The following is a 26,345-nucleotide window of genomic DNA, read 5'->3' on the forward strand; positions in this document are numbered from 1 at the left end:
GTCTTTGCGAATTTATTAGAGAATCGTAAGAATGATTCATCAATGAATTAAAAAGAAGTAAACTTAAGAAAATGCGAACTTCTCTTAAACTAGTGTTTAAGCTGTAGTAGCTGTCACATTTGTACACTCTCTCTGACAATTTAACAAATAACAACAAACGTTAAAAAACAATGTACAACAACAGGCAATTCTTCATGACAAAAATAACGTTTTCTTCTACAATCATTCTTCAAGGCAACTTAAAAAGAAATAGTTTTAACCGACCAAGAGGAAGAAAAGTTAAGATGCTGTAGTGAATCATACACCAGGCAGATATGAGCTGAATTATTAATGAATTATCTAACCCAACATAGTGAAGACAATTCATTCAACAACGCAATATTCCTACCCACTTGACCTTGTCTAACCTTCAACATGAAGTAAAAAAAAGAAAAAAGCAATAATTGTTTTTATACAAAGCTATTTCCTTTAGACTATTGGCGTTCCTACTATCCATAAAGGAAAGAGGAAGTCTAGCTCGCAGTTCCAGTAACTGGACAATTAGTCTGGAATTTATTAACCAATTCTCTGACTCAGATTCTATTTTTATTCAGAAATATCCATTCATATGCCTTACATATAGGGCTACACAACGCCCACCTAAAATAAATAGCACCTAATTGCCACATGTTGATACATCCATTAAAATATCCACATTTAAGAGGTGCTCTGAATAAAACAATTCACAATAATTAGGAGTAAATTGTTTGGCTAATATCCACCATCTTCGCAAAATAATTTGAAAAATTAGATATACACTTTGCTTGAAGATTCGATAGGCACAGAGAAATGACATGACAAACCAGTGATTATTTTCCAGAAAATCGTTACACGAAATACAATAAAGTTCTTGAAAACAAAAAAGTTAGACTTACCTTTCTGATATTTACTCTTTAGCGCCACCAGACTGGAGACGATCCTAGCACGATGTGCAGCATTTTTCACGCCAAGATCCTTTATATTTCCTTCAGAAAACTCAAGTAAATCCTGAAAAATAATTAATGAATATAATAAATGCCTAAAAAGAAAACAGAAATTTACTAAAATTCCAAAAAATATCATTTCTGTTGATTGTACTCCTTTACAATGCGACAATCAAGCCAAGAAGTTCAATCTATTCCATAATTTTATCTTCAAATACTGTGTTTCACTTGTACATTGAGAATCTCTGATTCCTTGAAAGTATTTAAAGAAATTTAGGAGTCTAATAAGACTTGTGTATAGGTAAAGGATCAATTTAAAACGTTATCGTCTCTCCCAAGAGTCTCAACATTATAGATTTGATTAAACGAGAAAAACATTTTTTTGGAACTGATTATTTCATGAATATTCCCTGAAAGAGGACATCCCAAGGCTTAGCTGATGATAGAATCATCAGTTGAATCGCGGTTTGGTTGGATAGACACAGAGAAAAGGTAGCATCGAACTTGACCGGACTATTGAATTTGTGCTGCCAGATGAGGAACGAGCAAACTGGACAAGTTTAGTATTAATTGAGGCATTTTAAGATCCATCTAATATGGGAGCGGATTACAGACGTAAGAATTCGTAGCAGGTTTCAAATACCCTAAATAATAACTTTTTCAAAGATTAATATCACAGGACTTTCATACAGTAAGAGTCGCATCAGAAAAGTTTTAAAAGTACAGTTGGACCAGCAACATTACTTTTTAGGAGGTAGGAGGTACATATTTCTATGGGGCTTAAGATTAACCTGGGTTCATTGTCTGTAGCGCGCTACGTCTTCTTCAGTAAGAACTTGTAACGAAATTTTAAAAAAGACTCCCTAATACAAACATTTCCAAAAACCTTGAAAAATGTTGGGAATAATAGTGATTATAAATTCTACTAGTATTTTGCGTTCCAGGTTAATGGGGAAATGAGGAAATTATGAGAAAATTTGAAAAAGCTTTAAAAAAAACCCTAATCTAAAAGTTGCACTTTCGTCAAATTTAGAATTTCAAAATTACCATCGCGTCGAACCAACATATCATAAATATATATTATTTACTTCCCTATTTAGTCTACTGTAACACATAAGAGGAATGATTATATGCACTAGCTTACACAGAAATATATGAGCCTGAAAATTCAGAATTAAATGGCATTCATTTATTTATAAATGCATGTATTTTGCATTTGTATTGCAAAACAAATTGGTAACACTGTACAGTTTCCTCTTAATTAATTTGCACAAAGAGCGCCTCACAAACTAATAGCTAGTACTGTACATGCATGGACTTGCATGTAGAGTGAGAAAGAGTGAGCTAGTCATGTGCAGCATGCTGCAATGCATGCAGCAGAATGCTCACTACTGTACATACAGTTTGAAGGAATTCAGCAGCTGTACTGCCTGGGCAAGTATATGTACTGATTGTGGTCGGTATTGTTTCTTTGGGACTCATAAAAGTCAGGAATTTAATTGATTTATACCTATTTTGTTCCATCTCTTGGTGGCCATACTTTTAAGTAATGTAAGAACCTAAATCACCGATTTCTTTACTGCAAAACACTCTTTTTCCGGCCAAAATAGCAGAAAGATATTTACTTTAACTTCGTTTTTTCGGAATGTGTGCAAAACTAAAGGTTCTCCTCTGATGTAACATATATAATTAGACTGCTTACCAGTTGTCGATCTCCAGTACACACGAGATCTGACCCCAATAGTAGATAGTTCCTAATTTTTCTTTCGATTTTTGCAATGATTGTAAAGAAAAAGGTCTACCTTTGATGTAACTTTTAGTGCTGGTCTAAATAGCCATTATGGTTATCGCCGACAATTACCAATTATTTTGGTTAATAAAGTGTGAATGATAGAAATGAATGTTTTCTTTGTTAGGCTAGGCTAGGCTACCGCCATTATCCCTAAAGAAGTGGCTAGTCCATTTCCCCTATAGTGGTTTTTTCTTTTAACGTAACTGGAAGTGTAAAAATTGATTGGTTAATGCAGGCGAACACTTGAAAGTTGGCGCTAAAGAATCATGATGAAAGAGTGACTCCACTTCAGCGCTACAATTCATTAAAAGCCCATAAAAAAAACACTACTAACAGCGCTCTCAGTAACTCTACAACTAACTATCTCTATCCTTACTTATTACAACTTAGTAATTATCATGCTAATGAAATATTCCGAACCTTTGAATAAAATAAATGAACACAATGTTTATTTTGTCTAATCTCACTTCTACTTCATTGTTTTCTTCAGTCGTTTAAATGTAAACTAAAAAGCTGCGGTGAAAGTGTATTCTATTTCAAGCTTCACTGAAGCTGAAAATTGACGAGAAAGATCTGCTGCGATATTTATAAGAACTACTGAGGGTTTTCATCTTTTTAATTGATATGTTTTCTTCGAGTCTTTGAATTTTTCAAAAACAAGAACTAAGCATGAATTTACACAGGACTTAGTTAAGATATTTTCAACACAAACCCAAATCGTGCATATTTTGTTGCTATCTTTTACCACATCTACTAGTAAATACTAGATAAGATATTGTCGTCGATTTCCTGTATGAAAAATTGCAGAAAACTGGAATTTCATATTTTATTTAGTCGCTAACAAAGGACGCGTTCAATAAGGTTTTGGCCCAAACAGTTTACCGAAAGTACCTGCTCTACTTGAACGTTTTTTCAGTTTTTATATATTTTCTTAAAAGGAGTTAAAATTTTCGGCTAAATTCTAGAGTTTCAACAAAATTTCTCAACCGAATATATCACATCACTCAAGAGATCGTTCACGTTCTCAAATATAGCTCTTAAACTTTCCTATTAATATACTTATATCATACCTGTATATTATACATTATATTATACTTAAATTATACTTAAATTATACTTATAGGTTACATAAATAAAGTGTGAGGAAAATACTTTACACTCGAGTTAAATATTATATTTTTTCTGCAACCATTAGGGTTATTAACTAAAAATAAAACAAAACAGGAATCACTAGAATCCATTTTAAATTTCTATAAGGTAACACTATAACCTTTTTAACTGTTACAATTAAAAATAACTAATTATTTATTAAAATATTATTTTTATATCTAAGTATATTCCTTTCAATTTTTATTTTATTTTTTTAATATTCGTTTTTTAATTATTTAGATAAAATAAATTTAAATAAGCTTATTAAAGTTTTACAGAAAATATTTAATAACAAAACTTCTTATATCAAGGAAGCACAATAAAGTTTTTCCACTCACTAGGGAGGAAAGTGACACTAATGGGAATTTTTCCCCACTAGTGAGGTAAAGTTGGGCATTACACAGCTGATTTTAATTGAGTAATGAGAACATTCCTACCTGGTTGCAGAAAAAATAAATTTTTGGAGCAGTTTTCGGGGAGATGTTAAAGTAGGACTTCTTTTTACCTTCCTGTAAGGTTACATTTTAATGAATTGTACGATTAAATACTGTATTTTGTTGTTAAGATTTAAATACAACTCAAATATCTGGAGTTTAAAGAAGTTGTGAGTTCGAACCTCAAGTATATTAATAACAGGAAGTCGTGCGAGTGTATACCCAAGAAATTTTCATGTTCAAAGGATGTAAAAATAGGTATTTCCGGCGAAAAATCTACTCGTATTATTTTAATAGCCTCACCAAACTTCTTACTGCTGACATAACATTAACTAACGGAACCTTTCAATATTTTACATAATATAAAAACATTAAGGCAGAGTTTTATGAAGTTCTGAGTAGCAGCAAAATAGAAGATGATTTACGCGTACACGTTCGCTTGATAATGATTGTATGTGACGATGATTACTCATGCGTGATGATATAATTGTGCATGTACATCATTATAATGACGTACACATCATGTATGGTTTATATTACGCGACTTCTGTGTTGAAATTATTGCCAGCATAATGAATCTCATTTTATTGAAAATAAATGCAAGGAAAAGTGCAGTTAAAAAAATTTAAACTGATTCTAAGATTTAAAATAATAAATAGATTAATTATTTACCTCAACACCTTTGTACGTATCGAAAATGTTCATATATTGCGTTAGTTCCAGTACATTTAGCCATTTTGATATTTCCATGTGAGGCGGGGGAGTGGGTGTGGCTGTCGGTCCTGGAGGAGCCATCTTCCTCCTTGGACCCAGGCTACCAAAGCGGAAACTCCAAAATATACCTGTAAAAAAGAAAGGAAAAAAATTAATTTTCTGTCATAACTAATAAAAATGAAGTACAAGAGCTTAATTTTAAATTATTTTATTACTAGATTAATTAAGCAATAAAATTTAATTCAAGAAAGTTGGTTAGACTTCCAGAGAAATCAAGATTTTGGCCTCCTTGTCCAAAAACTTTTGATCAATTATATTTCATAAGCACCTCCCATTGAAGCAGTACTCAGGGCTATTCGCGATGATTGGTGAGTTCTTCTATTTTGGAGTTCACGACTTGTCTCGTTATTCCTAGACATAGTACTCGAAGAATACCTGTTTAGAGAGCTAATGACTACAAGCCAAATCCACTGCAACCTAAAAGGTCTGCTATGGCTCCCTAATGAATCAATGTTTCACCAAAAATATGAACGCCAATTAACAATTGAGCCGTTCGCTGCACAATTCGATTAACTCCATAATACAAAGAAGTGGAGAAATGCGCTACGAAACAATGCACATTGTTTTTTCAAAATTCCGTTTAAAATATGAATTCAAATAAATTTACCGTTATCATTCAGCGCCTGCTACTGAATTTAAGTTGAATTATTGCAACGATATTCATTGAAGCGCGGAGTTAATAAAAATAGCTTCTGAAATAAATTATTTATTATTTAATAGCGAACCAGTTTTTGTCGATTAACGGTGATAATCTTTATTATTTGGGAAATTTATTATAAACACAAAAAGCTATGACAGAACCGAGTGCTTTGACACTTAAATTTAAGATATTTCAAAAAGTGGAAGTAATCGATTTGAGCAGTGAAGGGCTCAATTAAGTTTATAAGTCTAATGAGAGATGAACAATAGAAAATCAATGGAATATACCCTCACTTAAACAGTAAATTCAAGTATAATCGCCGAGCTTGAGTGGAGCCTCTTGAGGAGACCTGAATTGAGTCCTCCTACCAGTCTCCGCAAAGATAATTAGCTCATCAATGATAAATTAGGTCACATAAACCTCATTAAAATAGAATATAATTACAAACAAAAGAGCAGTTAATAAAAAAAAAAAAAACAATATCTTGTTACGCAATTATCTGATTGAAACAGATTTAATTAGAATGAGAGAGTTCGATATAGAAGTAGGTTGGTTATTTATGTCAATTATTTAATAATGAATGTTTGTAAATAAATAAAATGAAATGAGGGTTATCATAATTAAGATTGGTTTTAAGAAATTATAGAACCACTCCCTCAATTTTATAGCAGTTTGTGTAAAAATTATAAATATTCATTAGAGTTAGATATGATGGGAGGAGTCTATTACACAAAGATGGATGTCGTCAATGAAACAGATACATTTTCTGATTTAGTTGCCAGGGTTACCACATGATTGTTTAATTAATTTATTTAATCTTTACGCTAATTTTATTATTAATCAATTTTGAATATGTATTTGCATTTAATTGCAGTCCATTATATTGAAATCTATTCTAAGACTTTTGATAAGATTGATTTTATTTTTATGATTATCTACCGATAATGTTTTTCAATTTAATTTCCAAAATATAAGACGTAATATCCCTTAGCAATAATTGCTTATTCCCAGTTCACTTCCTGGAAGCGGAGGACAAAAAGAGAAAATAAAATAGAGAGACCAACCCCAATATGGGAGCCCCAGGAACTAGCCAAGAAGTGCGTCTCCTTCGTAGCATAATTATCCTGGACAAAATTCCAGGTATCCAAACTTGGTAAGAGACTAACGCCAAAATTTTGTAAAATAGAACTGGCAAGGTTCTTAAATTAGGGAGAAATCAGTTTAAAATGAGACCAGGACTGCTCTAGTGGTGTCATTTGGGTAAGGAAGACCTCCGTTGAGTTATGTTAATTCAGAGCTTTCCAGAGCTTCGTGTAGACTTTGTCAAGAGTAGAAAACTCTAATCGCCGTTTACAATTTGAGATCTTTAGAATCTTGAGATAAGATGAAGTTATTTCACAGAAACGGTTAGCAGGAAAGAATCAGCTCCTTGCGTACAAGAAAAGAAAGAGTCTCCACCTATTGAAGTTAAGAGATTTGGATTGGAGACGGCCAGTGTCTTTGGCAAAGGACACGAACTTAATCTGAACTGATCCAAGTAGAGTAATAAATGACCTAACAGCACAAGATTGCCAAAGTAAGAAAAAGCGTCCAACAGAGTTCTTTAGCTACTTTCTCTTCTTCGTCATCTTAAGAAGTAGGAGGCGCCACTTCCTACTCCAATACTATTGACAAGTATATCGAGAGTGCATTTCAAGATCTTAATTCTACAGTAATCGTCTATAATTATAAAATAACTAGTTGAAAACTATGTTTATAAAGCTAAATAATTGTCTTTGAATATGTTCCGTAGCCCTGAGGATGACCTATTCTGTAGGAATCAAAGAAGAACCAGATATTATTATTTCCGTTATATAAGATTGTTTGTTTTTTGCGAGCTCAAAAAATTGCAAAATGGATAAGAAATAAATACTAATCGGCTATTTAAATTTTTATAAATAATAAAAAATAGCTAGTTACGCAATTAAAAAAGAACCTCTACTGTAACCACTAAAAACACTTAAATGATCAAAGTAATAAAAACTGAAGGCCACAACTTGTTGTAATGGCTTTTTATTAATAAATAATATTCTTTTTTTTAAAAAACAAACTTGTTTCGTCAATTTTGTGACAAAATTTAATTATATAAACTTTAAAAAAGTTGATTTAGAAAACTCTACTGGATTTACTTTATTTTAATTTTTTTAACAAATATCAGTGAGTAATATTACGGATTTCTTTATGCTCCTGCTTGATGTAGGGAATGTTTAAGGAAAAAGGACTTAACAGAGCGGACTTAGGCTTCGCATAAAGCAACATTTCATTTGTTGCATCTAGTTAGGAAGGAAGAAGCTTCTGACCAAGACACCACGATATGGTAGTTACACCTTAATCATGTAATATATTTTATTATTTAAGAGAAAAAAACTCCATTAGCGAAAGTGTTATTAAGAAATCCGTTAGATTGACCGAAACGCACAAACCGATTATTTTACTGCGAATTTAGCATTCTAAAGCACAAACTTAAGACATTAGGTGTTCTTTGGGTTCAAGGGAATAAAGTTTTCCTGATGCCTTCATCATTCCCTTTAACATTACAAAACAGTTTTTGTTAAATGCTATAGAAATGAAAGTGATGTTTACGGGGTACTTAGAATATCAATTTTAACAAGTACCAAAACCTGATATGCAAATTTATTAATAAAGTTGGCTCTTTTTTTTAACTTTAAATTTTTTACTACATTAATATTATGTAGGAATCTAAGTTTCACCACATTATATATGTATATTACCGACAATAAAAGGAAACAACTTTTTAAAAAATGAGAATATTACAATATTAATCTGAAAAGACTCTATATTAGTTGACTTAAAAGATTCTTGACAACCATAACGCTTTTATTCTAAAAAGTTATAATGAAAAAAAAGAAGAATAATGGGAACAAAAGACAGGAAAGTAATACTAGTGAGTGGAGTTTACAGAATATAAAACTCAACCGGGGACCCAGGATTATCCAGTTGATGAAGTAGTAGGGACCAGACGAAGAAAGGTTGCTAATATTTACTTAGTATTTATGACGTCAACACTCATTAAGCAAAAGGGCGTCACCACAGCTCCCCGGGATCGCTTCCTCTCTTGGGTAATAAAAACAAACAGAAAGACAGTGCCACCTGTAGTTTTTTTTTTTTTTTTATTCACTCATTATAACATGTGACTTTGTTAATGAATTCAGGAGGCATTATGGCGCCACTTCCGTTTAGGTCGGTTCATCAAAATGTAACTTAAAATTGCCGCCGCGAATAATGTACTTCCAAAGGAACGAGACATCGTTTAAAAAGAGTTTTGGGTGGTCAGGAAGTGTTTTTTTTATTACATTTTTTTTCTCGTAAGAAACGTGTCAAATGCAAAACTTCCGTTTGAAATGTGTGTTCTATAGAAGGAACAGTGAATCATTGATGTAATATAATTTGAGGACAATTGGCCATACTTTGATTTAGAGGTTTGAAGGGCTTTGGAAAGGGCGATAAGATGTTGGTTTAGAAAGAGATTGTGAGCGCTGAAGAATTAGTAAAATGAAAAGCTTCGACAGAGTTTCGAGGAACCAGATCTTTTGTAAGAAAGAACCAGTTAAGGTGGCTTAGACATGTCGAAAAAAATGCCCTCAAAACCGAATTCCAAGGAAACTTATGGAGGAAAAGCCTGGAGGAAGATGTAACAGAGGGAGGCCTCGTATGAGATGGTTAGATGGTTTTCTCCACACCATCCAGAGGTATGGGTGCCAGAAGATGGCGGAGGTACGCCTACGACAAAGCCGAATGGCAAAAAAGTAGTGGAGGAGGCCCAGTTCCTTGTAGAGCTGTAGCGCCATGGGGTAGGTAGGGAGGTTAGAAAGAGACAGAGTGAGAATTAGCTACAAACCCTTCCCAGCTACAGACATATCTCCCAACCTCATTGGAGGCACATATGATTCCCAGTATAATGAGGGTGAAGAGTTGGAGAACAGAGGCAGACGTCTTCTGTAGTGAAATAGATCTTTCCCATAGAGATTTAAAACAAGTCACGAATGTCATTTTATCGTTTTAAACTAGAATTTAAGTCTTCAGAAAAAAAGCAAGAAGACGCAAAATCAGAAATATGAGGTTTCTCTCTAACTGACACAATCTGCAAAGAAGTGTGTCCAATCCATTCTGTGATCACACTTGAGATGTTTTATGAGCCGATGATGTCCTATATAAAAGAATAAAGCAGAACAAATCTGTCCGGACACACGGCATAGTTCCAATCCGACGGAACTGCAAAACAGATAATCTGTTTACTTGTCTAGCCTAACAGTGACTGGAAGGGATGGCCGGAAAAATTGTTAGCAATCATTTAATTATTTCTATATTTAATTATGCAACATGAACAGGGTATTTCGAAATTTATATACTTTGAAAACATAATCTTGTAAGTGTTTTGATACTGACTACAATATTATTCCTAACAAAATTAAACATATCGAACACGAAGAAATTTCTAATAATAAACATGTTTTCTTAGCGGTTCTAGGCAAATAGGCTAAATGTAGGTTATCCAAAAGATAACAGTCCGAGGCGAAGAATACAAGTAGCGGTAACACAACCACAAATTAGAGGCACACACAAATTATGCTTTCGAGTAAAGCTATTCGCCAGGAGCCGGTGGCCGTCTATACTAACCACTGCCATCAACTAACACACAAACACACCAAAAAAAATCCTTTAACCAATCAACTTTTAAGACATAACACTTGTCAGTGTTGACCTCTATTTTTGCCTTCTCTGAGCTAACTCTGAGCTGGCAGGCCACTACAGAATGTAACACTGCGTGAGGCCTACTACAGGGTACTTGATTGTTGTACAGCTAGTAAGAATTGTTGATTAACCACTTTCTCTGGTGAAGAAGACTTAAGAAAATAACAAGTTGGCCAGCTGAAAAGGAAGCCGTAACTTGGTTTTATGTTGCAGGTTGTAAAAGTAGAAAAGAACTAAACCACAGAAATATAAAGAATGAGTAAGGAAACAACAAATTGGTCATATTTTAATTTATTTAATTATTAATAAATGTTTTTTTTCTTAATTAAAATTACTTTTTAAGATGTCACAAACAATGCCTAGCTTGCTCTTATTATTTAAAAAGCAACTAAGTGAGCCCAACCGCTTGACAGTGATGTCCCCACCAAATTCGTGCCGAAATACTTGTAATTTGTAAATATGTGTAAATGATGCACAGTTGACTCAATATGAAATTTATAGCAGATATTTGTCAATATTGTGAAGTAGATCTAGTTTATTTATGAATTAATTTTTTTAATTATTGAAATTACGGAAGATAAAACCGCATTCAATTAATTTACAAACAATGGCGCCTTCTGCAAAGATGATTCAGATTAAAAAGCTACAGCGGGTATAGTATGGCAGTGTTGTAAGGTAGACTCTCAACAAGATGTGAATATCGGGCGCAGTAATAAGTTAATAGGACTGTCGGGCATACTTCCCGGACAAAGGAATACAGAATGTTGTTGCCAATTTGCTAATTGTGGTGAAAAGGAAAAAAGAAAGCCCTTCGGCTGCAGACTGGGCAACCTCCGAACGCCCTTATTTAGGGAAGCGCCCTAAGCATCAGCTCCCTTATCGCCACTTTACAACTGGCATCGGTCCCCCCGCACATGGAGGGATTGTTTGCAGGATAACAGCAGTATATGACCAAAGACTCCCTTTTCATTAAGGTTAGTGTATGATTCAATGTTAAAAGTGTTTTTATCATAATTTTGGTATCTTCACCCAGTCTTTATTTATTTATTTCGCTCTTTATTAAATTAATGTTGTTTAATGGATATTAACAAAGGGGTGAAACAAAGATAACGTTGAGAAAGGGGATAAAATTGTTTTATGACCATTATTTTACGCAATTCTTTGCCTTTTAACAAACAGAATTACAAATTTTTGTGATCAGCTCAATTTGGTACGATTGCATTTGTAGAAATTTGATGTGAATCCCTCTACCTAGGCCATATATATAAATAACATTTTATTCATTGTTAAGACAGTAGTATCCTACTTTGAAAAGTGAAGCTTTAAGTAGGCCTGTACGAGGGCATTGTTGGAGAACTCCTGTTTGTTTATATAATCTATTTTGGCATCATGTACACCCTTGATGCTTGTATCAGGATTAAGATGTGCCAATTCTAGGCAAAATTTTCGTTTTTTTCTCACCTTTTCTTGTTCTGTTTTTCTCCTTTGATGGATAAAGTTTGATGAGCAAGTTTAAATTAAAAAACAAAAAAATTAACGATTGAATGAGTCTACTTTGGCAAACATTTTATTAAAAATAACGATCCACTAACCTGACATAAAGAACAACTAAATGCATTCAATAATAAAAAATGCATTAAAAATGAACATTTTACGTTTTATTGCACTTGTCTCCTTAATGTTTTTTAAAAGTAAACCAATGAAATGTGCGATTATTATAATCTAATTATATTTTTCTGTTAGTAGAGTATTTAATATTTCTTTTTGATAATATGTATCATTAAGTTGAAGTTTAATTACATATTTCTGCATATTAGTAGTTTATATATTTAATTTTGGCAGTAAAAATTATTTATTTAGTACAAATATACAACCAACTCTTTATTCTCTCACTAACAGAAATGTTCTTGTGAACTAATGAATCTTGTTCGTTAGTATTCAAGAATGTTCGATGAAGTTTCCAAACGGCGAACCATTTTTTATCTTATGCGATTTTAGGGTCTTAAGATGGTGTAATTCCTCTTAGACTGAGGAAAGAGCTTGCGGGAGACCTCCATTTTCCTGCACGCAGAATCCTGTAATTTAGTATGTGTGAAAACCAAACCTTAACCTCCAAAAATTTCATTCGATCACAATGCTACCTCTTCCGAACTGTAAGAACCATCTTCCCCCCTAACAAAATCACTCATCTATCTTTATTTACCTTTAACTTTAATAACAATATCAACGATTCAAAATTACTGCGGGTGAATAATGCAGTGAAAGAGAAATGGCAGCAGATAGTGCAAATGTTGCTAGCAGCTGTTTGCTCAGTAAATACGAGTATAGCTTAATTAATAAACGTCTCTTGTGTAAATTATTAGATTGTTTGAATTACCAAACATCTGTACTTGGTACATGAAATTTAATTATCTTCTTGTTATTAGAGGTCAGTAAATTTAATTTTTATAGTTTTCAGTTGTTTAATCGGGATTATGAATATTTGACTGAAGGACGCTGGGAGCTACACTTCATGAAATCCCTAAAATTAACTCCATCTACGGTAGAACTGATTAACGCGAGATTAAATTGGATAATTAAATTACAAAGAAGAAAAACAAAAGTGTTTTCGTAATACGCCATTAGAAAACTTTGCTTAGGTACTACGTCATGTATCGTAGGTATTTATACAGTTGGTATTTCGAGCTACAGTTGGTATTTCGAGTAAAATAACATAAAAAATTTGGTGTGAATCCTCACTTTTTTTGCACTAATGGCTTATTGATTGAGAAACTTTCTTTTATCATTGAATTGTGCTAAACATTTAGTTGCACTTTATAAAGCTGTTGTAGGCTACATTTTTTTGAAATTATCTACTAATAACTCGTAAAAGCTATCCGTACACAATACAGGTAGACTGATATTCTTCCAATTCAAATTTGGGTTAGATATTATACTCATAAATATTGCATAGAACTGTACAATATACTGAAATTTAGTAAAGAACTTAACTACATCACACTCCAAGAATCCCTCTAAAATTAAGTATTCTAGAAAAATATTTAAAAATAAAATTGAATAGGTGTATAGGCAAATTTTAAATCCAAACACTTAATTAGACTCTGGACGACGAGTGACGTTCCTTCTCCCCTCCTAACATAAATCATACTAGAACAGCCCAAGTTGAAGCAGAGTCTTCTCCTCTCTAGTTAATTAAGTTCAATGCAATTTTGGAGTTGTAGCATATTTTTTTTTAAAAAAATACTGATTAAATTGACCTAATTTCTAGATTCTAATCTATCATTTTACTCTCTAGGAAGGTATTGCTATTCGAGTCAAGATTTCGATATCGAGTATTCATCGGAAAATAACCTTGTTAAGGTTCTCTGAGCCCTTTATCTTTAGGACTGTTTACGTGATCACTCTGCCTTAAAAAAAGGAAAAATCGCAAAAAGCTTCCAACTTTTTCCTTTTGTAAAAAGATTCTTACAGCTCACTTTTCACTTCCGGTAAAGACAGTATTGTCTTTAACAAAAAGGTTCCAGAAGCCATTGACCACAGATGTTGTTCCGCCTAAGTTTAAAAATAATAACAATAAATGCAAACACTTTTGTTTAGTAATTTCAAAATTTGGGAATGTTTAAATAAATATTAAAGGTAAATAACCACGTTCCGGATTGGTAGATTTCATTCTTTGAAAATTACTCACACTACAAAAAAACAAAAACTTGTCCAATAAAATTACAAGAGGAATGCGTAGCAAACAGTTCTATTAATACTAAGGGACATAATTATACATGCCTATGAAGTAATAATGAACAAAGAATTTAGAATTAAAGAACAAAGAGAACAAAAATAAACTGGGCGGAATTATATTAACAAAGTTAACTAGTTGGCAGTAGTGTCAGTATTTGTAATTTTTTGTTCTGACTAAATATTATTTAGTGCTGCCAGATTGTCAGTCTTCTATTTTATCTGTTACGTAACATGCTTTACTATTAACGTGTTAACTTCGCCCACATATCTTATTTTTTCCTTTTTTTTAAAGACATTCTATGCACACACCATCCGCTGAAAACATTTGTCCCAGTACAGGGGCTCTGATTTCCGGTATTTTCGGTAAAAACACAATTTCAAAAAATTAACCAAGTCGTAAAAACTGTCAGCTACTAATTTGGAGTGATAGGAAACGGGACCACAATCATTACAAGCATGTTCTCACAGCAAATGTAAAAATACTTTGGGAACTTGCTGAAGTAGAAAAAAATGATATAATAGATCCTATTTGGGTCAATTACTGCTCAAAATCTTATTATAACCTAGATTTATTTCTATTTACTGATGTAAAACAAAACCAAATCTTTAGCAATTGTCTCTTTTTGCTTCAGCGTAATTGATAAAGCATAAATATTATACAAAAAGAGCTTCTTGAAATTTTATAAAAGCTTGACATCAACAAATCATAACAGAAAATAATTTTCAATCACATCATTGTTGGGAATTCGATTGGCATCATCCATCTCACTTCCGGGTATTCACATTCGTGTACGCTTATTTCAACAGTGTGTACCAACTGCTTCAAAGTGATCCTAAAGGTAAAAAAGAGGAGGATTCAGATCGGGCAAACTTGGAGACCATACGATAAGGTGTCCACAATTTCAGCGAAATACCTATAATTAATCACTGGATTACTCGCCTTTCAAAGTTTGCAAGGAGCACCAATGTCTTGGTAAATTTTCTAGAGTGGATTGTCTTCTAATAGAATTTATTCCACTATTTTAGACTTCTATTCAATTGAAACAATGATTGAAAATACCAGTCAAACAGTTAATGCTAAAACGATATTGATATCGTGATGACAGCACGAAATGTGGATTTTGTAAACTGTAGTGGTGATAGTAAACTGAACATTAGCCCAAAAAAATCTGAATTTTTGGAAAAAATATATATTGTGAATATTCAAAACTGATGCACTAAGTTCCTTTTAATTTCGAAGAATATTAAAAATAAAAAGTAACTGCAACTTTTTAATAATTTAAGTTTAATAACTAAGAAAATGTTATTCAACCATCATATAAAAATATATTCTGTAAACTGTTGAGCCGTTACAATAGCCGACATTAACTCAGTCAGAACTTATTTATGTAGAATGTAGATGTTAGATTTAAAAGTTCAAACAAAAAAAAAAAAAAAGAAAAAAAAGTCGAATATTGATTGGACAATCTTTTATGACTAAATTCTGATCAACAAGGATGGCGTTGCACTACAGGGGCACCGAGAATGCAATTCAGACTTTCACCTATCTAACGTTGGCAAGTCTATCGCCGATCTAGTACGGTAAAGATCAAGGTCTGCTGGTGTTATTATCGTGATACTGTTACTTGCCGATATTTTGTTACGTTTGAAGGGTCATTTCATTACGTATTACGTACGGTATTTTGTTATTCTAAAAATGATTCTTACACAGATCATCAGGCATTCATTGTTTTTATTTATGGTGAAAAGAGATTAAAATTTTATTACTTCCACTTCAGTTATATCAAGAAATTAAGACGATGGTGCTAAATTTTCTATGTATAAATTTCCCGGAAATACTTATTATAAGGGCAGTAGGTTTTGCAAAGAAAAGAAAAATTGAGTGTAGTATAGCCCACTTTCTGTGCAAGCGTGGGAACAGTAGGCGAAATTGCCGGAAGCTTAAGCTAGTTATTCTGCTGGGTTGTCATTTATGGCTTCCGGTAGTAAGGATGATATTTGATATATAAGACGATAATCCTTTAACCTGATGAGCAACTTTTCAGATTAGATTTCTAAATATTTTAAAATTCACTACGCCGGCGATTTGCGTTTAACATTGTTTGCTAACTGTTATGCTGTAATCAATCAGGCAATTTTAAATAAAAGAATTTTTCAAAAACCAATCAAAAATGAAACGGGTAGGACCTATTTCTTTAAACCTTAAAATTGAACTCATACATTCCGGAAGGGAAGCGTTACTTAGTGATATTTTCCTACATGCTCAGTGTACAATAGAATGCAGGAATGCACTTACTTTCGTGAAAAACCTGTACCAAATACAGAAATTATATACAGTCGAGCCTCCCATAAAGAGCACTTTCACTAGCGGCCACCTCCATTTACAGACAGTTTTTTTGGATTTCCTCGTTTTACCCCTATACACTTGTCTGTATAAAAGAACCTCTCCCTCTAACGGTCACTCTACGTAGCGACTGCGGACATTGATTTTGTGGAACGGATTATATGTTTCACCTCCCACCAACGACCTTATTATTAAAAGTTCTTAAAAATAATTATCCCCTCTCAAGTTTTTCCTAAAGTTTTCTATATAAGCTCCATACATCTTGTACCATTTTAATCATTTTTCAATATAACTTTGGACGAACAATATTATTTTTTCCGATATGTCTCTCAAACGATAGCGGTTAACTCTAGAAGAGAAGATAAATATGTTGGAATGATTTTGCAAAAACCAAATCGAGCCACCGACAAAAAATCGATGCTTATCATATAGCTAAATAATTATGCAATTATGTACTTTTTTTAAATCTATTAATAATAAACAATTTTCAAATAGATGTTTGGAAAAAAAACCCATATTTTTTCATTATGAAACTTGCTCCTTCTAACGGCCACCTCCAAACAGCGGCCACTTTGCTTTCTCCCGCCAGTGTCCGTTATTGAGAGGTTCGACTGCATATTAGACTTGAAAGACCAAGAAATAAAATCCTCCAGTTAAGATAAGGGTTTTAGGGGAGAGAGATAACTTGTAGCTATTTAATCAATGTTTTCTCCCGCTGGAAAAAGGAAAATCTAGTCCCAATTTCCTTACAGTTTATTTAAATTCTGATTACACTTAAGGAAATAATGGTAGATAAAAAGGTCAGAGTTGCGAGAAGAAATACAGTAAGATAAAACGGTTTAAACATCATGGTGATGAATTAATACATTAATTTATTCTGCAATGAAATCCTTCAATATTTATTGTTTCTTATAAATACATTAAAAAAAAAGAAAAAGTTTAAATAAAAATTGCGTCATCAGAAAAAATAAAAAAGAATTTTGAATGTAAAGTGATTTGTACAGCTGGTTGAAGTCTGGAGTGTTTACAAGTGGGAAGTGACGTCATCTACCACCTAATTTAACTATCTACTGGTGTTAGACAAAACAATGGATTCAGGAACTACACTTCTTTAAGGCTAACAGTGTTAATCACTTCTATTTTATTGCAACTAGCTGGAGACGCACGTCGTAGTTAATCTGATCTACAAATAATAGTGACTGTACGCTGAACAATGCTTCAGTTATGTTGGAGTTTAGGATTTTGAAGTGTGCCCTGGAGGGGTGGCTATAAAGGGATATTCATAGTGACCTTAAATATTTATTAGTGGCACTCCGAGGATTTCTGTTTAGCATGAAAAGTAGTGTCACAAAGGGATAAAATGTACCCCTTGAGTGTTCGCTACATCGAACTGAAAAAAACACCTTTGATGATGAATGGAGATCCGAAAGCGATCAGATACAGGATAAAATCAATGAAAAATTCTTCAACTTTATCAGATCAAACCATATTTAACAAATATTCCGCTTGAGGTAGTGCTGTCTCTTCAAATTACAGTACAACCTCGATTAACCGGGTGACCTCCGGCTATACCCACCCCGGAAAACTGAAATCCCGGTTAAACCGAATACACAGCATTACTTAGTAATACATTACTGTTTCGTCCTTTTCAAGTGAAAAGGACAATACTTTTCAAGTGTTGTTTGCTTTTTTTATCAAACGGCCACTCTCTGATGAGTGTACTCAATTTAAAAAGCACAACTTTGTCACTGGTTGGAATGTTCTTATCGTGAAAAAATTCAATCAATTCATGCAACTGAATCTTTTGTAAGACCGCGGTAAATCCCAAGAAATTCAGCACTAATTGCACCATATTTTGGATTTTTACATACATACATAATGACCCTTCAAGAAAATCAGGTATAAAAGAGTTGCTTCCACGCCTACAATTATGTTACATCGGAAGACAAAAAATTTTCCTTTCGCCACCGAAAATTAACTTTTGTTTCGGCGCCGATCTGAGGTGTTCTTATGATGACTCAACATGATCCAGGTTAATCCGAATCCCGGTTAACCAGGGCCGAGGTTGCACTATATAACTTTTAATATAATTGCAACCTGTCTTTTTATCTATAAATTTCGCAGCCAACTATGAATATTTTTACTTCAATTACTCGCTTTGAATAGTATTACTAAAAATAAATTTTTGTTACGTAAAACTGCATGAAAATTACAGGGAAGAGACTTGGAATTGATTCATGATTGCGTCCAGACTCTTGTCATGGAAGAATTGATCTCTTACTCTCTGGCATATCCTAATGAGACCGTTATAGATATCGATATTACAACTACTCTCGATATCATTCGTGACTTGTCAGAATTAAAGAATCCAAATTTAGATCAGGCTTCCGTATAAATTTATCTTTTATTGCCTTTTTTGTCGCATTGATTCAATGCTAAAGGAAAGTTACACTTCTTAAATTTGTGCAACACAGTCGCTACAAGAGTAGATTTCGTTTCAATAAAACTAGCGGGGAGAAACCTGAAAGCTAACTGCATTAGAGATATTTACTAACAATGTCGCCAAATGAAAGAAAAAGACTGGATTGCGGTTATGACCCATTATCATTGCCACAATGCCGTGCACAATGTTCACTGTGGAACGAATTAGACCGCAAAAATCTTTATTTGCATTACCAAAGAATGTTGCTATATCCTCATTCTTGCAGTAAGTACAGTGCACATATTTCTATTATTGTTTGTCTTGAAAGAAAAAAAAAAAACTAATTCTGAAGATGTGTACGAGTTTCCATTGTTTGTAACCCTCAAGGAGCTAAAGAAATACACATTTAATTCTTTCTACCAGGTTTTACAGTTGTAAAACGTACACTACACTGAGCGAACTTTAGAGTGAAGTCTGCCTGCTGTCCTCTAATAGAAGCACCATTACTTTCTGTGTTTAATAGATTTTCTGGAACAATGATTCCAATGAAAGTTATAATGTGCGCAAGGTCACTCAGATGAGCGAAAATTTGAATATAGTTAGAAGGATATTGTAGAAGGCGATTTTTAAATAAAATGTCAAAATACTGACTTAATCGATTAGTAAAGTGGTTCTCCAACTGATCGATTTTAACCAAAAATCTGGACACGCATCCTGGTGGAACTTTAAATTGGTAAATTTGAATTTTCAGCGTTTTTTATTTTAATTTTTAGGTCGCTTTCTCTTTCTCACTCTGACACACACGCACCAATTGGTGAAAATCACTTTTTCATACTCATATTGATATTTGTGATGAACATTCAAAAAAGAAAATATATCCGATTGCAGTACTTCCTTTTTACAAATAGAAACAGGAAGCAAAAACGATGACAGACAACTGTTATTCACCAAATTCAGCAAAGGCCAATATTATAAAGACATTTATAAAGTATTCTTTTAAAATTCATTTATTCCAAAAACTTCCCACATTCCAAAATTTGCATATTTCTTTCTATACTCCTTTTGAGATCTTTAACATTATTTATTTTAACAACTACCGTAAATTTCTGCAACAAGTGTAGCTGATACATAGTATAAATACGTGAGTAGCATTATGGAAATATTCGCCCAATGGGAGGAAACATCCAAAGAAGAACATTTCACTATTGTGTACTGGGCACTTACTTCATGAAGAAGATCAAGTAGCCACCGGCCTTTTTAACCGTCTTGGGGGTTTTCCTGTTAATGCAGTAAGTTGTGAAACTATAGAGTTAGGATGTGAGGATGCAAGGAGACATTGAATAGGCATGGCGTGATCTTGCTGCTTCAGAAACATTGAGAACAAGAAGATCTCGATGCAAGGTAGAGTTAGATACAAAGTAAGGAGCATTAGAGATTTGAAGGAGTGTTTTGGATTCAAAAGATTGGATTTTATGGAGAGTAGATGCTTTAGCCTGAATCCCAAAGTTCCACTCCGTATGTCCTGACAGGTTTGAGTACCATTGTGTAGATAAATCGTCAGTTGTTTAATGAAAGATTCGATCATTTGACGAGAAGTCTAGGAGAGAAGTTTGAATCTGGTTTGTCCTTTCCGTTTAAGTCTAGTATGTGAATGCCAGGTTAGGCGTTTGTCCATGAAGAGTCCTAGGTACTTAACACAATCTGTTGTAGGAAGAGGAGTGAGGTTTAGGTAAACGGGTGGAAGAATAGTTCGCTTTAGGGAGAATGTAATGAAATTACACTTGCTTTCATTGATTTTAATTCTCCATTACTTTAGCCAAAGCTCAAGAGATTCTATATGTGATTGAAGGGAACGACAGGCAAGGACCGAGTCTTTATGAGGAGAGAGAGGATTGACGTGTCATCGGCATAAGTAAACAGAAAAGTCATATTGAAACATTTAATTATAAAAAAATTAGTTGAAAGCAAAACAGTGAGAAACTTACATATCCAACTTAATTGTTTAATTCACATGTACAAACTGTTTTTAGGATACAGTACAGGCTTGCTTCGATAAAATTAGACTGCGATAATTCAAAAGCAGATTTATTTATCACCAGATAATGCAGATAGAATTATACTAAGTAAGGAAAATTGTGTTCATATGAAAAATATTGGCATTTACAATAAATATAAATTACTTGAGGTTTTTTTAAATGAATTTTATTACGACTTTTTTAGACGAATACCAGATCATGCTACCAACTAATAACGAAACTAAATGTTGAACAAGTTATAGTTTTAGTTAGAACAACATCAAAAAAAAAAAAAACTTTATGACAAACATAGCAGTTAGAAGTAGGTTCTAATTGAAGTAGTAAGTTGATTCCAGTTGGTATTTCAAGCGTTTAATATAAGGAATAGTCTCGAAGTTAAAATGAAAAAACAAGTAAAAAGTACTGTTCATTCTGTGTGTTGTTCGTTTAAAGCAAAACAGCTGATTTTAGTTAGAAATGTTAAAGATCAGAATTACTATTATTAAAATAAATAGCAAGATTATGCGAGACTTGCTGGGAAATTTATTAAAAACTAGTTAGAATAAATATAATCAAGGATTTTTTTTGTTTAATACGAGGTATGATTAATTATAAGTTGCAATCAATCATTTCAACATTGAACATTCAGATTTAATTAACGTCTTGTTGTATCTTTTTTCATTAAAGAAAGAAATTAAGTTGTTTACTTCAGTACCGGTAAAGCGTAAAATGAACGCAAATACTTCCCGGTCTGGTACTTGTTTCCAAATATAGCTTTGTAATTTTTATTCTCTGTAATTTCTTGTTTTGCTTCCTAAATACTGAAATTTCCTTAAATAAATGATTCTCTTTTGAGGGGTAAATATCTGGGAATGAATAAACCACTTTCATTGCTGTAAATTAGTTACTCTGGGTACTACCCAAGTTTCTTTCTGACTGTGTTGGTGTACCGAAGATTGATCAGCTAAGTTGCCAGACTGAGACGCCTTTAACGGTAGTTTGGACAGATCTTGGTGAGGGTTTTGGGTGACGAATTGAGCAGCATCCAGCACTCTTAAAGTAATCGCCTCTCTTTCAGGATAACTTCCAGATTAAATGTCGTGGACAGAAGATGGAAGCTTCTCCATCTTTATTATTAAAATTTTTCCTACAAATAAAATTAGTTATAAGCGAACTAGGGATCTCGCACTAGATCGTCCATACTTATAACCACATTACTAAAAAAGTGTTCCCAAAAATGAGGGATGGTAACGACACAGTTGTTGTTCTGATTGTTTTGAAAAAGAAGAAAAATGTTTTGGTTAAAGTTACAGTTTGATTTTTCCGTTTGAACAAAAGAAGTTTTGTCGAAGGGAGATTTTCAACTCAGAGATGTTTGACATGTTGAAACTGGAAGATCTAAGTTCTGTGGAAGGTCTTAGGGATTTTTTTGAGGGGTTAGAGGGTGATAAGCCACATTAAGGTTAAGTTCCGAGCCGCTCAGAGAGTCAATTATATCAATAAACTATGTAATATTTAATAATTATATTAATGCTGTGCAGTACCGGTACTAGCCGTTTAATAACGTCTCAAACTACTTAACAGAAAGCCACTCGCTTCTTAATTTCTCATGCTCTTCCTCTAGCAAACATCAAACCCAACATTAATGTGCATTAAAAACATCATTGAATTACTTTGCATTGAAGCCACATAGCAAGACAGTCTCGCCATTTTGTACAAATGTACATTAAAAGCAACAAAACCAAAAAAAGACGGCTAAAGATTTTAGGCCACCCAAAGAGTTATTTAACTCAAGGTTGCCATAGCAATATTTGTTTTTTATTTTTAACTTCTGTGATTAAATAAAAAAAGAGAGTAATTTCATCATTATTTCCTTGCCATCATTACTGCCATATCAATAGTAGCTAAAAAAAATATCAATTTTTATCATTTATAAAATTCGTGACTATTGCAGCACACATGATGTAGATTACCAAAACTTTTCATCATAAATTTGCTCTCCCAAAATTGTATAATCAAAATTTTTAGAGTAATACATCAATAGAGTTAATCTCCACTGTTTCTAATACGAAAAATACAATAGTTTTCCTCAAATACTATCTTGATGTCAAGGCTAAATCAAACACCCAGAATAACAATACTGATAATGTATAACATTAAAAAGTGTTTTTCCAAGTAAATTAATTATTTGAATGACATATATCCTTTTAAAAGGTTTAAAAACAATGGAGCCTCAATGGGTTATGACCAAAATATTCCTTCCTACAGAGCAGGGGTTCTTCAATCTGGGTCCAGCTGAAACCTAGGGTTTCCTGGAACGTTGACAGGGGTTCCGCAAGTGATCACTATTTGCTCAGCCAAAACGCACGTAAAATGGAAATTATCTATACAACTGTCTTATTAAGAGGTTTGTATTGAGATTAAACAAAGATAAAAGAATAATTTTGCGAATCTGTGTAGAAAAAAGCTTTGATAAACTATTTTATCTGCTACTTAAGAAAACCATGAGCTCAAAAAGTTCCTAAAAGTGAAATAGGTTGAAGACCCCCTACTACAGAAGATATATTAACTCTTGAGGAAAGAAAAAATTTGAAAATATTTTTAAGATGTAAAATGAGAGGACATAGCGCTCAAGAATTCATTTCCTTCATATCCTGACTCCTTGCCAGTCCACTCAATTCTCTACCGACAAATTGTGAAAGAACTACAAAAATAAATAGATAAGACCCAATAACATCCTGTATTTACTTTAGCACGTGCATATCTTCTGTTTAGTTAGGATCTTCAAGTACCATCTCTCATTTCAAGATCAACATTAATGCTAATGGGCTCATTTAACGGGATTTTGGAAATAGATTTGTCAAACTTTGACAAGGAATCAGCAGTAAATTTGGGTTGTTTAACAAGAGAGTTCAAAATCAATAGTTAAAAATCTCTAAATTGCTTTTTAAATTGCAAATTATTCAAGATCTGTTCGTTCTTTCGACCACACATCGAGTAAAACAACGTTATACGTTTATACTATAATATATTACAAGCTAATTTTTATGATAAGTTATAAAAAAAGAAAAAAAAACTGTTGAAACAATAATCAATACAGTGCTTGGTGATTTTTAAAGAAGAAATGTCCTTCTTAATAAGGATAAAGGAAGAATAAGGAAGAAGAAGATGAGAATGTTATCGTAAAAAACGGGTAACCAGATAAAGCGATTGATACGAAAGCCTCCGCTATTCCTTTGTAAAAGGAACGATGGAATATTTCTCTATTGTTGGCAATTTTACCGAGGTCCACTTTTCTTCCGTTCAAGTAGTCACTCTAGTCCCACAAGAGCACAATATATGCGAACGCTGTTGTGTGGCTGGTTGCCACTCTGCTAGCCTACAAAGAGGTTAGGTTCTCCACGGTTACAAAACCACTTTAAATAGCCAGTAGGTTGACAGTCAGTCCTTTCTAACGTACTGTTTTCTGTCGTTACGCACTTGGCGCTCTCTAAAGGCACATTCTTTTATCCTTTATCTTATTTGCATCTATTGAGGGAACTGCTTATTCCATTATTCCAGCCATGTTCTATACTAGAGCGTAATCGCTACAAGCGCCCTATGTATAAAATGTTTATTACTTTTCAGAGGAATTTTGGGTAATAAATAGTAGAATGTATACATTAGAAAGTTCAGGCTTGCTGAAAAATTTCAACAATTGGTCCATAGACATCTACAGACACAACCTTTAAACGTAAAGTTTGGTATTCACTTCTGTTACTTTCTTTTTCTTTTTTAATCTTTTCTTAAATTCAAATCATACGATATAATTAAATTGATTGGCTCACCACTAGAATATTTTAAGGCCCCGCCTCGTTTTTGTTTTACCATTTTGTATGGAAAGTAACATTAGTATTTAGTAATAGATTTAAACATTCAATAATACTTTCAAATAAGTTAAAATTAAGAGATGAAATCATTGCTTAGCAACCACGCGATGATATCATTGAATAATGTTGTGAGGTAGATGAACATGGAGAACTTCAATGCTACAAAGGCTGCGCCTTCTCCTTCTGCTAGAAAGAGCAAGAAGTAGAAAGGGAACACATAAATAAAAAAAAAAAGATTTCTATCATCGTTCCTTGTCCCAAATAAAAGAAAAAATAAAATTTAAATTTTTGTACTAAATTGCTATTTCAAATATTAAATTTTGGTGCGTAACACTCGCTTGTCTTTCTCATATTTCACCTTGCGACTGAAAATTTGATTTGAAATTAGATGCAATTTTTTTTTTTAAAGTCCTTAAAAACAGCCACGTTGTGACTGTCTCTACCTTCAGTAGACCAAAATATTCCAAAAATTTACTCAAAATCCATTATCTTCTGTTCTTTCTATAATCTGGACTCTCCTTTTGGAATTATGCTAGCCGCACGCACTAACTTTCAAACTGCTTTACACTCACACATCCCCCACCATTTCCATTCGCAAGGATCTCGAAACATATCCTTCTGATGAAACCTTACAATCGAAAATCCGCACGACCATCTTAATGTGGTGGTTAAGAGGTAGTAGAACCAAACGAATAGTTTAGTTCGACCGGAACTTAATGAGAAATGTAGTTTCTTCATGAGAAACTTGCAAAATTTCATTTAATCTTTTAACAAGAGTTATAATCACGCGGAGAAATCCAGAAACCAGAAATAAGGGCCAATAAATTCAAAAAGTTGATAGAAAATATCGATGGCTATGAATGTCGATATAACTACATGTAAAATTAAAAAGAGGTAGTCTGTCTAAATTATCAGTTATTAGATATTTAATCATTTTGTGAGAAACGTAAAAATATTTCCAACTGAAACACGCAATATCTTGAGGTACCAGTTCTTTCTGCAGAGTGGTAAGATCTGGTAGATAGTATTTAAATGCCAAAATATAAGTTAAGAAATTAAAAAAAAAAACAAGAATTTTGTTGCTACATTCTTAACAGTAATTTTGCCTCCCATTGAGATAGCTATCTGCAACTCAGTTAGCCGAGCGAAGTTTATCTCTTGTACGGAATCACAGATGTCTGTTAATAGTTACAAATTAAGTTAAGATGAAATTTTGAAGGTCTCTCAATTGGAAAAAATAAGATAAAGATTACTCTAGTTCACCTTCAATGTGTACTCTTTCCGGTTTTTCTTTGTTTTGGCCAATATAAATGTTGTAAGATAGATTCGCAGGCATTTATTTCTCTACGTGAATAATTTTTGAACATTTTAATGTAAGAATTATGTATTTAAGACCCTTTGAAGATAGTTAGTTGCTCTTATTTCCATTTTTTAAGTAATCGCTTAGTTTTTCAGAC

The 26,345-nt window shown here is 33.0% G+C and overlaps 1 protein-coding gene across 5 annotated transcripts in view; it reads right to left on the bottom strand.

The window, feature by feature from the left end:
- LOC141455834 (breast cancer anti-estrogen resistance protein 3 homolog) overlaps positions 1-26,345 on the bottom strand; it is a 301,202-nt gene that overhangs the window by 145,587 nt on the left and 129,270 nt on the right. For 4 of the 5 annotated variants that reach the window (XM_074131261.1, XM_074131263.1, XM_074131258.1 and 1 more), the window contains 2 exons: positions 5,010-5,179; positions 915-1,026 (listed from right to left, as the gene is read on the bottom strand). In XM_074131261.1, the coding sequence (XP_073987362.1) occupies positions 915-1,026; positions 5,010-5,179 (282 nt within the window). Of the gene's footprint in view, positions 1-914; positions 1,027-5,009; positions 5,180-24,846; positions 24,980-26,345 lie in introns of those variants that run through there. The other variant, XM_074131262.1, reaches the window with a different exon arrangement.

This window comes from Rhodnius prolixus, unplaced genomic scaffold, assembly GCF_049639745.1.
Source record: "Rhodnius prolixus isolate KJV_2025 unplaced genomic scaffold, Rpr scaffold_4, whole genome shotgun sequence".
NCBI classification, from domain to species: Eukaryota; Metazoa; Arthropoda; class Insecta; order Hemiptera; family Reduviidae; genus Rhodnius; species Rhodnius prolixus.